The 11,939-nt window shown below is 43.4% G+C and overlaps 2 protein-coding genes across 6 annotated transcripts; one reads left to right on the plus strand and one right to left on the minus strand.

The window, feature by feature from the left end:
* Positions 1-6: 6 nt before the first annotated feature.
* On the plus strand, positions 7-7,007 carry LOC119365952 (cylicin-1-like). Of its 5 annotated transcripts, none has more exons than XM_037631602.1 (14): positions 7-115; positions 716-758; positions 1,336-1,590; positions 1,674-1,766; positions 2,362-2,696; positions 2,763-2,912; positions 2,999-3,193; positions 3,917-3,991; positions 4,063-4,129; positions 4,196-4,471; positions 4,572-5,340; positions 5,441-5,497; positions 5,937-6,005; positions 6,571-7,007. In XM_037631602.1, the coding sequence occupies exons 1-14, from the start codon at positions 17-19 to the stop codon at positions 6,611-6,613; spliced, it is 2,526 nt and encodes an 841-aa protein (XP_037487499.1). In that variant the 5' UTR covers positions 7-16; the 3' UTR covers positions 6,614-7,007. The 5 variants fall into 5 exon arrangements, with proteins under 5 accessions (XP_037487499.1, XP_037487500.1, XP_037487501.1 ...); XM_037631603.1 differs by having other exon boundaries at positions 4,196-4,408; XM_037631604.1 differs by lacking the exons at positions 1,336-1,590; positions 1,674-1,766.
* A 204-nt stretch (positions 7,008-7,211) lies between these two features.
* On the minus strand, positions 7,212-8,925 carry LOC119365954 (molybdate transporter 2-like). Its single transcript, XM_037631609.1, has one exon. It carries the CDS (start codon positions 8,872-8,874, stop codon positions 7,513-7,515), a length of 1,362 nt encoding a protein of 453 aa, XP_037487506.1. The 5' UTR covers positions 8,875-8,925; the 3' UTR covers positions 7,212-7,512.
* Positions 8,926-11,939: the final 3,014 nt, after the last annotated feature.

Raw genomic sequence — 11,939 nt, forward strand, 5'->3', positions numbered from 1 at the left:
GCCGATGCAGCAGCAGATGCAGCCCCCGCCCCCCGCGCCCGGGAACCCCTGGCCTCCTCACCACGCTGCGGCCCAGCCCCCGCCGCAGAGCTACCCGCCTCCGCCTCCCGGACAGGTATGTCGGCGTCACTTGGTTTCCGTCTCTGGGACAGAAGATTGATGATCGGTAAACTATTAGGAAGGAACATTCTGTAGCTAATTTTGTGTTAGGATTCGGAGCGTAGGCCCGTTGTTGGTCCTAGGGTTTAGGGAAGCATGTTATAAACTTATATGTTAGTTCTGTGATCCCACTCGATTTACTGTGGATTGTGTCTGGTGTAGTCCGATGTTGGTGTCATGGTAGAACGCGGGTGGGTTATATAAGCGGGTGGTTTTGTGACATTGTGCAATCGGTAGCTTAGCCCCCTGCGATTGATGAGGAACTGTTTCGGCAAATTTTGTCACCACTGATGTAATTTTGTCAAGCTTGTCTCCTCCGCCCTGTACAACTCGGCGCTCGCAGCAATTTTATGATTTACTTATCCTGGTTTGGAGTGAGGTTTCTTCAGTGGCAGCAAATGTTCTGCCAAATGACATCATGTTTTGTTAGTTTCACGTTTTAAGCCATATGGAGACGTTTTTACCTGTGGCTTCTTGTTTCAGTTGCCTATTTGTCATGTTCTTCCATTGGACATGAAGTTCTGTGACTTACAATTGGACATTTCTTATTTTGTAGGCTTGGCCGAATCATTCATGGCCTCAAAATCATGGATACCCAGGTATGTTAATATAATCCAAGTCTATGTTATTATATGTATAATTTTACTCGCAGAGAAAACAGTGAGGTAATCCAAACTAGACTTACATAGTTTGTGTTGATACTGATGTAGAGCATCGTTATGATATGTGGGTATTGTAATGCAATATTTGTGTCTCTATGAATACGGATGTTTGTCAAATAACTATGAACTGTGCATGCAACTCAAGTTTCAAAACATTTATTCAATTATTTATCATGTGCGTCACTGTTATTTGGGTTGGTTGATTGGTTGGTTACACTGTTTTTCTTTTGCCTGTTACTATTAATGCATGTCCCGTCTTACGTAGCTTGCTTCTGATCATTGACTCAATACTTCTGTACACAATCAGTCCTTCCCAAGTTGTGTCATGATTCTTGGTTTGTGATGTAACAGATGCATTGCCTAGTTACGTTATTAGTTAAACGACTTATAATGGAATTTTAGTTCGACATCCAACTTAAAAAAGGCTCCTTGGAGCAGAAAATTTACTTCTTCTAATAATAAATGGCTAGTTTGTTGTGACGATTTAATTTCTAAAAACAAAATAAACTCGAAGGGCTTGCCAATGAGGACGATTGGGCCACAAAGGCAAAGGAATGGGCTTCTGCTAAATCTGTTACAGAGAACCACCAGATTCAGCAGCATGCCATTCCAAGTAGAACAGAAATTCACCATTATGGCCACAATGATCAGTATCAGCAACCAGCTGGTCTGCCGACAGAACCTTTACACCCACCAATTCCACAATCAAGTAGCGACCAGTTGCTGTTTCAAATGTCAGGTCAACAGAGGGAAACAAACTATTTGCAAGGTAACATGTCCTGTTACTCTTGCTCATTATATGTTACAGATGGGTATATAAGTTTCAGAACAGATCTGAAGATGATATTGCAGATAGAGGTCCCATGGCGCCACCACCGAAGAATTTTGGTCCATTTCCATCCACCTATGAGCAGGAGGTACCTTATAATTATTCTTCTGCTCAAGGTATGCCTTGCTTGGCAATTTAATTTGCTTGTGTGGCCTGCGTCAGAATTAGGTGTACCCTGCTGGATATGTATTCAGTTCAATTGCAGAAAGACTGAAAAGTCTAAAGCATCACTTATTTTAGAACAGAGAGGGTATATCACTTCATCTATCTTCTGATATTGTAGCTACCTTAGCTGTTTATACGTCATTCCTGTTGTATTTTGAGGCAATTCATTGGATGTCACTATTGTGTTGGCCTCAAATGGAGCAGAAAATCCAAATTATTGGTTGCATGCACTATGATGCTTGTGATTTTCTGTACCAATGACTCTTGATTACACCACGTTTTTGGTGTTACCAAAATTACAGTACAAATGGTATAACCTACGTAGCTTTTCTAGGTTGTTCTTAATTGCTGTGGCATGTAGTTGATCCATTGTACTTTTCACTTTGAAGAGGTGGAATATTTGTGTCTCTTGCAAACACTCGTGTTTTTCACCCTTAATTACTAGGTGGGTCACTATATATAACTATATACTATATGGTTGATGCTGATATGTATTCTGCTCAGGGTTTGATACTGGTAGATTTTGACTATGCCATGTAATAACAGGTAATGGTAATGCTATGCTTCAATATCCAAGCCCACAAGCTCAGCCATCTCTGAGTGCTTCATCAGTTCAAGACGGATTTCCTCGCGGGCCTCCTGGTGTGCCTGGGCATGGTTTACAGTCTTATAGGATGATGGCTGATCCCAGTGACCAACCCTTGGAGTTCAATGACAGAAAAGCTCCTGATATGGCAGTACATGAGACGATAAATATCAGATCTAGTGCTCCAACAGCAGTGTCTGAACATGGCACAACTCCAACATCAACTCAATCATGGGGCCCATCTGCTCCAGTTGGATATTTTCATCCAGCTCCAGTACCACCACAAGCATCACAGGTTTAGTAATCTCTTACAATTTCTTGCGTCATTGATACAGTGGTACTTATTTTTATTCTGTTACAGATGGATCCTTCTTTGCATGCTGGACCACTCTTTGGAGCACTCTCTGGTTCGAGCTATGTTCCACCTGCAGCATTTGGTGTTGGTAGTGTAAATGAAGCATTCCCTACAGACGCAAACACTCTTTTCAATGTTGCAGAACGGTCAAAGAAAGTAGGTTTTGTGGTTCCATTCATTTCACTTGTTTATCACCATATCCGTTTAACTTTAACTGATTCTTGTGCTCGATTATGTATCAGCCTCCAGTACCTAACTGGCTTCGAGAAGAGCTTCTAAAGAAAAAATCCACTCCAGCGAGTGCTTCAGTGCAGCATTCGACAAATTATGATTCCATGGATTCTGAAGATGCTGCGGAACCACCAAAAAGAGCTGACCAAACTGATAGTAGAAGCATTGGTTCAGCAAAATCAATCGTAGCTGATGAAGCTGATGAGGTGCTCTTCTTTATTTTTAATCATTAGTGCAGTACATATTACGCTATTAATCTGCCCTAATGTGATTTACTTGCATGTGTCCCTAATGATTTATTTCAGTACGAGTAGTACCATGTCCAAGTTAACGGGTCTAAAGCTAAATAGTATTGTGGAGGGCTTTAAATGCATAATGATTTTTGGACAACTTTTGTAAATCAGAGTGAACTAACTAAATCAGCGGCTTTGAGAAACTAATTAATTTACCTACTTTTGTATAAAAAAAAGGGGCAGCCCCAGTGCATGTAGCTCCCGCTTGCGCAGGGTCTGGGGAAGGGTCCGACCACTTTGGGTCTATTGTACGCAGCCTTTCCCTACATTTCTGTATATAGTTTTTTTTTCAATGTTTTATATGGTAATTTCTGAAGAACATTGATTTCATAATGGTGAGAGAAATGGCACAGCTATGTGTCAATCTTTTCCAGATTTGATTTGTCAGTGAAGCACTTGAGACTTGAGGTTGCTTGTCATACGGTATTACTGTACTGGCAAATCTCCTTCCTGTAATCAGTTTTCCGGAGCAGCATCTTTTTTCCTCTGTACACATGTTCGCTTCTTTTGGATCTGGTCGAAACATCGGATGCTAGTTACTGAAAAGTTGATCCTTTTTGTTCCTGTTCATATTTGACTTGGATATTAACATGACCCTCATTTCAAATCGATGTACTGGACTTGAATCGTTTGCAGGATGAAGTTGAAGAGGCACGGACGGCAGCAATCAACAAGGAAATTAAACGTGTCTTGACAGAAGTTCTTCTAAAGGTTTGTTCACAGAAGTTTTCCTAAGAAATACAGCAAGACTGCCATTTCTTACTTTTGTCCTTTTTTTCCAGGTTACTGATGATCTTTTTAACGAGATCGCAACCAAAGTTATGAATGAAGATGATTCATCAGCTGAACGTGAGTGAATTAAACTTAAAACTTAATGTAAATAGGACGTTGCTGATTATCGCCTCTGTGTTGCAGCAAATGAGACCACTGGTGTCTCTAGCTCAAAGGACCTTGGTCTGGGAGAATCAGAAGTCAGGACCACAGCTAAAGTTGTAGTCCCTGCTAAGCCAAACAATGTTAGCTCTACTGGTCGTTCTGATGGTAATGGGCTAAGTTCTCCTAAAGGTGCTCTTCTTGGTCTTGCTAGTTATGATTCAGATGACGAGGATGATGAGGGTGACGGTGATGGTAAGGATTTAATTTCAAATTTATCATCCGAAATTAAAGTTGATGCAGCTCAGCCTGAAGAAAGTAAGTTCTTGAAAAACACAAAGCAGACATGGTTTCCCTGAATTTATTTTCTAAAGAAGGAAGAGCTTATTATTAACTTTGATACATAATCACCATGTAGGTGAGAACGTTGATGGTGAACTGCACAATAATAGTAACGGCAGTATTGCTTCGGTCCAAAGTGTTTCATCCGGAGATGATCATAAATCCAGTGACAAAAGATCTCAGAGTAGGCCAACTGCAGAATCTGAACGAGAGCCAAGTATTCATGACACACAGAATGGAGAAGCCAAAACTTCTATTCAGCCAATTGGCGTGATTCATAAAACAAATGAGAAGACACATGGACATGCAGAGGTGGATTTCCAAAATGGAAAAACCTCTTCCGGCCATCATACTGAAAATAATAATAATAGTAACGCGGAGAGCACTCACAGGCATTTTGAAAGGAACAATCATGAGAAAGATCTTAAAGAGGTGAAGGTTGTCAATGGAAAAGACTCTGAGCCTTCTAGAACTGACAGGTTTAGAGATGGTGACAAGCATAGCATGCCTGAAAATATTGATAAAAAAGGCACCTACAAAGAGGAAAAGGGTTCTAGCAGGTATGCAAAACATGGGTTGGATAGATGGGATGATGCCAAAAGAGATCGGAAGGACCTTCCAAAGGATGCAAGAGAGAGAAAGAGGGATTCTGCTGATAGAAGAGACATAGGAAAAGATGGGAATGACGATAGATCAAGGCAAATTACTAAGAGCTCAGCTAGCCACAGCAGTAGAAGGTCACGGTCACGGTCACCAAGTGGGAGAAGCCGTACTAGGAATGAGAGTTCTTCACGTGTCCGAGGGAGTGTTTCAAGCGACGAGCCTTCTGATAATGCAAAAAGGAGGTAGTGTTATTCTTACATTTTGATGTTTAGCCTATCTCAGTTTATGAGTTGCCCTTTCTCTTGTGTACTGATTACTCCATTACTCCATTTTCTACTGCAGAAAGAGTCATTCTCGTAAAAACAGCATGTCTCCCTCACCTCCAAAATCTAGGAGCAGGTATATCAATATTCCTCCCTTCTCTGTAATATATATTAATAGTGGGAAATTTTTGCTAGTTAGCTCCAACATGTTCACATAACTATCGTAAGGTTGAGATTGATAGTTTTGCTCATCATGAATGCTCAGAATCATGCTATAGACATCAATCTCATTTCTCACCATGAAGGGTAGGGCATTTATGTTAAGGTGGCTCTGAAACATCAGTGGTATTTTGATGTTATGTTTTGTAGAACTGTGTTGCACTACATCTCTTCATAATAATTCTCTTTGCAAGCAAATGCCTCAAAGCTAAATAATGTTGGAACTGTTTTACTTATATTATTTGTCAATTTGATATGAATAAGCACTGAGCAGGACACCTCTGAGTGAAGCAACATCAGGTTCATATATCGCTTATCCTTAAACTTACCCATTTAGTATTATGTTTCATCTCTAGACGAGTTTCGCGGTCTCCACATAGCAAGCATTCTCACCGCAGGCATTCACCTTATTCATCTGCTGAAAGGTAAGCGCTTAATTGGTTCTTTATTTTTCAATACATTGTTCCAGGTGATATTTTGGTGTGAATTTTCAGCAATTTATAAATTCAAGTGGTTATCTATTCAAACTTGCTGTAGCTGATTTCTGGGAAGTGGGTTAGTACAACAGGGCCAAAAAAAGAGGAGATATCAAGGATTTTCAGGATAAAAAGGGTGAACCTTTAGGTGTTATGAAAATTTGTGTTTTGGATTTTGTAAGAACCTTGATTAGATCGTAAATTTGCATAGTTTGCCATAATGTCTTGTGTTGTGTCAACTTACGAATTTTGAAAATAATTTCACCTGGAACTTCTTTGAATTGTAACTTGAGAAAGTAGAACAAGCATTCAAGCCTCCATTGAGGTTATCAAGTCCATAACTTAGTGAATTGTATTTTGTCGTGGAGTGCAATGGCAGGGTCGGCATTCCATCCGTGCTTCATCCTAGATCTTTTCAGGAATGCGGACCCGTGTTAATCTGGAGCCCTGTGTGTGCTACATCACCTGCACTGTAATCACACTCCATTTGTTAAACTATTTCTAATCATCGCAGGAAGAAGCGGTCCAGATCTAGAACTCCGGTCAAGAGGAGGTAGAAGAAACTAGGTGGTTTTGTTTGTTTCAACTAGGGATGCTTGCCCTTTGTCCTTCCGATGGAGGAACAGCATTTGCACGCCCACGAAACAATGATGCTGGATCTGGCTTCCAACAAAGAAGACGACTCGACGACTCACGTGACGGATGTTGTTCGAAGGATGATGCATGGTGCCCAGCGGAAGATATGTCCGGTTTGCCAATATTATTAGGATATGTAATGTTTTGTACAAGCAGCGGACTTCATAACTTGTAGCTCTAGCGTCCCTTTTAACCATTTTATTACCTGTATTTTGTCTCTGAGGTCATGTAGTACTAGTGCGCAAGGAGACTGGCCGAGTTTCGTTGGGACATGCTGCGATGTAATTTTGTATTGTTATATATGCTCATCGCCAATCTCTGAGTCATAATTAGGCCGGGAAAATGTGTTGCAGGCCTCCACATGTAATTTGTATTGTCGTATGGACACGCTAAAATGTGTTGTGGTGGCCTCGAATGGACGAGGAAAAGGCAGATTGGTTGCACCATGATGTCGTGAATATTTCTACTGAATTACGTTTTGTCCTTAATTACTGGGTGGGTCAGTCAGTAGTTGGATGGTGGAGGAATGATGCTGATGTGCAACGTGCTGATTGAATGCTACGTGTATTTCAGTATCCGAGCACACACAAGCCCAGACATCTCCAACTGCCTCATCACTGATACTTCAGCATGACCACTGCTTGGAGTAGCCTCTCTCTGCAGCACCAGCATCCGAACACATGGTTCTACCAAAGTAGTCATCAGGACAGTCACCAGTCAAATTTTCCTGCCACAGAAATCAGTACTACAGACGTGAACTTTCCTACAGATATACTGTAGATACAAATGGATAATCACCTGTTTGCTGTAATTCAGTAATTTACAGCAACCAGGGATACCGCCTGGCCCTCAGCCGGCCGACGAGCTCCCCGCAGTCCACCTCCCTGAGGCGCAGCAGCAGGTGCAGCACGACGCCCGCGATGAACCCCAGCGCGGCGCTGGAGCCGGTGAGCGACACGCCGGCGCAGACCAGCATCACGAACGACTCCTCCTTGCTCCCCATGTCGCGCGACGCCATGGCCAGCTCCACGCCCGAGAAGAGCAGCATCACGCCCAGGATGCCGATGGGGAACTTCCCCAGGATCGTCACGAACGAGTTGCCGAACACCAGCCCGAGCGCCAGCTTGCCGATGGCCAGGAACACCACGGACGCCCCGCTCCGGCCGCCGAACCGGTACTGCCCGGCCAGCCCCCCCGCGCCGTGGCAGCACGGCATGGCGCCGAACCAGCACCCGATCAGGTTCATGAGCCCCACGCTGACGGACACCCTCGCCGGCGACAGCTCCGCCTGCTCCGGGAACAGGTCGGACGACAGCTTGCACACGGCGATCACCGAGTTGAGCACCGACAGCGGGAGCTGCGGCACGGCCGCCTGCCAGAACCCGATCTTGAAATCTTCCCATGTTATCTTCACCAGCCCCAGCGGCGCCGGCCCGAAGCGGAGGCCGCGGAAGATGGAGGGGTCACGCACGAAGCAGAGCACCAGGCCGACCGCGAACACGATCAGCGCCGCCGGGACGCGGCCGCAGGAGCGACGGCGCGCGGTGGCGCGGCCGTCGGCTGCGTTGATGGCGTCGTCGTCGTCCCCGGAGCCGGTGGTGAGGAGGATGAACAGCAGCGCGGCGAGCGCGAGCAGCAGGCCGTCGAGGCCCAGCAGGGGGCGCTCCACGGAGGTGGAGGCGGAGGAGGAGCGGGAGAAGTCCTGGTCGTAGCGGATGTACTTGACGGCGGTGAAGGCGAAGGAGAGGCCCTGGGAGAGCTGCACGCCGCGGACGACGGGGAGCGGGAGCACGCGGTAGAGGCGGGTCATGAGCCCCGTGGCGCCGAGGAAGAGGAGGATGGCGGCGACGGCGATGCCGGCGCCCATGATCTGCGGGACGGTGAGGTGCGCGGAGGAGAGCGCGACGGCGGCGATGGACTTCATGGGCTGCACGGGCATGGGGATCCCGAAGAGGACGCCGCTGGCGAAGTTGTAGAGCGCGGTGAAGATGAGCGTGGTGCCCAGGTCGAGGTGGGAGGCCAGCGACAGCGCCAGCACGATGGGGATGTAGGTGCCCAGGTCCCCCACGGCGCCGCCCAGCTCCGACCAGACGGACGTCTTGAGCCGGATGGACGGCGGCAGGAACCGCCGCCGGTGCGGCGGCTCGCCCGGGAGCAGCGGGTCGCTGGCGGAGGATGCCATGGCCGGCTGCACCTGCACGACTGCTGCAGAGTACTATTACTGTGGGTGTGGGCTGAGTATAGAAATGGGTAGGTGGCGTGCGAGATTTGCAGTGATTATAGATGGCGATGCGTCCGATTGTTGCTTAGCGCGATGGCGACGTGCGTGGTGTATATATACTCAGTGAACGCTTCCTATTTTCTAAACGCAACTTTGTCAGATATTGGGAGGACACGTTGTGTTTCGAGGCATTGGATTTTTTTCGCCTGAATGGATCTTTACCAAGTTGTTTCTAGATGTTCTAGTCTACATCCACACTTTTCGGCCATAATAAGTTTGCTCCGTTGAAATGGAGTTTTAGAGGAGACAACGAGCTTTATTCACGGCATGTCGCGGATCGATGCAACAGGAGCAAGACTTCCACACTTCTAATAATTTAAATGTAGTTTTAGTTTTGTAAATGTTCTTTAAGTTTAAGGATACATACTACTCTAATCGTCCTATAATATAAGAGCGTCTTTGACACTACATTATTAGTGTCAAAACAATTACATACTTATCGAAAAAATACTAGCTAATATATACTTCCATCTAGAATTATTTGTCGGAGAAATGAATATATCTGAAGGGTATGCTGGTTTGACTTTTGGGGCGATGTAGGGACGAAACAAACTCAGATTCTCTAGGTGAATTGTTAAAGAAATATCGGAAATATTCAGGCGAGAACATGCATGAACGAAAATAGACAGCCTACATGCTGGTGCTCCCGGGATCGATATGAGAATATCGTTTCGTTGCACGTATACGCAATGACTTTTGAAGTTGCGTGGCGAACTGCACATCCAAGGATAGCGACGCTGCGTCGACGTGGACGTCAGGACAGGGTCAAGTGTCTGTTGGGAGTGACCAGGGGACTGCGTGACACTTGTTTGTTGGGCGACAGGATTGTTTGCGTCGGCATCGATCTGGGATTCCTTCCTGCAAAAGTAACAGAAATTGGCACTGTACACACACACGGGCAACATTTCTTTTCTTAAAAAAAACTTCCGATCCATTCATACAAAGAACACAAAAATTACATCCGTGTCCACGGACCACCTAATGGCGACTACAAGCACTGGAGCAATCCAAAACGTGCTACCATCTTCACCGGAGCCGATCAAACTTGTTGTAGTAGACAGTCAGAAATCATTTGTACTAAGGTCTCGTAGGAACAGCGCACCAGAACACAAATCGTCGCCGACGAAAAGAAGTATAGATCAAAAGAATCCAACCTTTCCACGCACGAACGAAGACGAACAAAAACTAGATCAAAAAAATCCACTTGTTTGATCTCACGTGTGACACTATCTAAGATATTTGTCCCTCGAAGGAAAACAAATCTATGATATTTGTGACAGCATTCGAAGTTGATTCTCAGCGTGTCACACGCACGTATGTACGTGCAAGGGAACGTATCTGGTGCATCAAGGCAATTTGTGCTACCGGTGCATCGGACCCTGTTGCACATTAAAAATATTGAAAAAAAATAGCAAAAAATTTAGTGTATCGACACAACATCAATGTATGTTGTCGCAAAAATTTAAATGATTCAAAACAATGCTCAAGATACAAAAATGACAAATTTGACCTCGATGTGCTAATGGGCCAAAAATGAAGCCCAACTTGTGTTATGTACTATTCAGTGTCAAATTTGTTATTTTTGTATCTCAAGCAATGTTTCAAATATTGATTTAAATTTTTGTGACAACGTACATAGATGTTGTGTCAATGCACTAGATTTTTTTCTGAATTTTTTCGAACATTTTTGAATGTGCAACGGGCGACCGGTGCACCGATAGCACAAATTGCCCCAGTGCACCAGATACATTCCCGTACGTGCAAAGCAGCGTCGAGCCGGCAAAGCTCGAGCCCATGTGCCAAACTCTAAAATGGGTATATCTCATTAAAAAATAAAATTATATTAAATACAACTATAATAATATGTACTCCCTCCGTCTCATAATGTAAGACATTTTTTAACACTACACTAGTGTTAAAAAAGTCTTACATTATGAGACGGAGGGAGTAGATAATAACATCTTGCATATTAAAATAAAAGAAATGACATAAATAGAACTAAAATAATATATACTCCCTCCGTCTCATAATGTAAGACGTTTTTCCACACTAGAGTAGTGTCAAAAAACGTCTTACATTATAAGACGGAGGGAGTAGATAATAATACCTCTCCTTACATATAGCAATGTAATATATGTAAAGTATATAACTATAATAATACCTATTCAACATGTGGTTGCATAGTCTTTTTTTTTTCGCGAATATGAAAAATTTGCGTATCTTTTTATTGATTTATAATGATAGAAGAACAATAATTAATATAAGGATCTGTCTAGATTTCAGTCGACTGAGAGTCTCAGCTGGCTCAGTCAGCTGACGCCACCTGTTTACTTTTTTTTGTTTATGTCCAGCCCCCGTCGTGGCCTCTTGTGGCTTTCTGGGCTGGCGGCTGGCGCTGCTTTTGTCTTTGTTTTGTGCGTTTTCTATGTAGTGCCGGTTCAGATATTTTGGGCAGTTTTTCTGTTTGGTGCTGCTGCTCGTTGATTATGTAAGCTTTAGCTATTGTTCGAGCATTTTTACCGAAACTTTTAGCTATTGTTCGAATATATATATATATATATATATATATATATATATATATATATATATATATATATATATATATATATATTTGCGGAATATTGTTCGAATATATTAGCTGTGTGGTGCACCAGCCAGCTATATTAGTTGGTGTTCCTACAATTTTCTTAACATGCTATTTTTTTTGTTTTGTCCGGATTTCTTTTTCATTTTCATATACATTTTCATATTTTGTTTCTAAAAATTGTAAGCATTAGTCAATATTTTTTTTATAAAATGTGTTTGTGCATTTTCATAAATACTAATCGTGTATTTGAAAAATATCTAGCATGCAATTAGGAAATGTTCAATATTATTTACAAATAATCATCATGCTATTAGAAAAATGTTCAACGTTAATTATCACTGTTTTTAGCTTGCATTTTCTTTATCGCATTGGGTTGAGT

This window comes from Triticum dicoccoides, chromosome 2B (genome assembly GCF_002162155.2).
Source record: "Triticum dicoccoides isolate Atlit2015 ecotype Zavitan chromosome 2B, WEW_v2.0, whole genome shotgun sequence".
Taxonomy (NCBI): Eukaryota; Viridiplantae; Streptophyta; class Magnoliopsida; order Poales; family Poaceae; genus Triticum; species Triticum dicoccoides.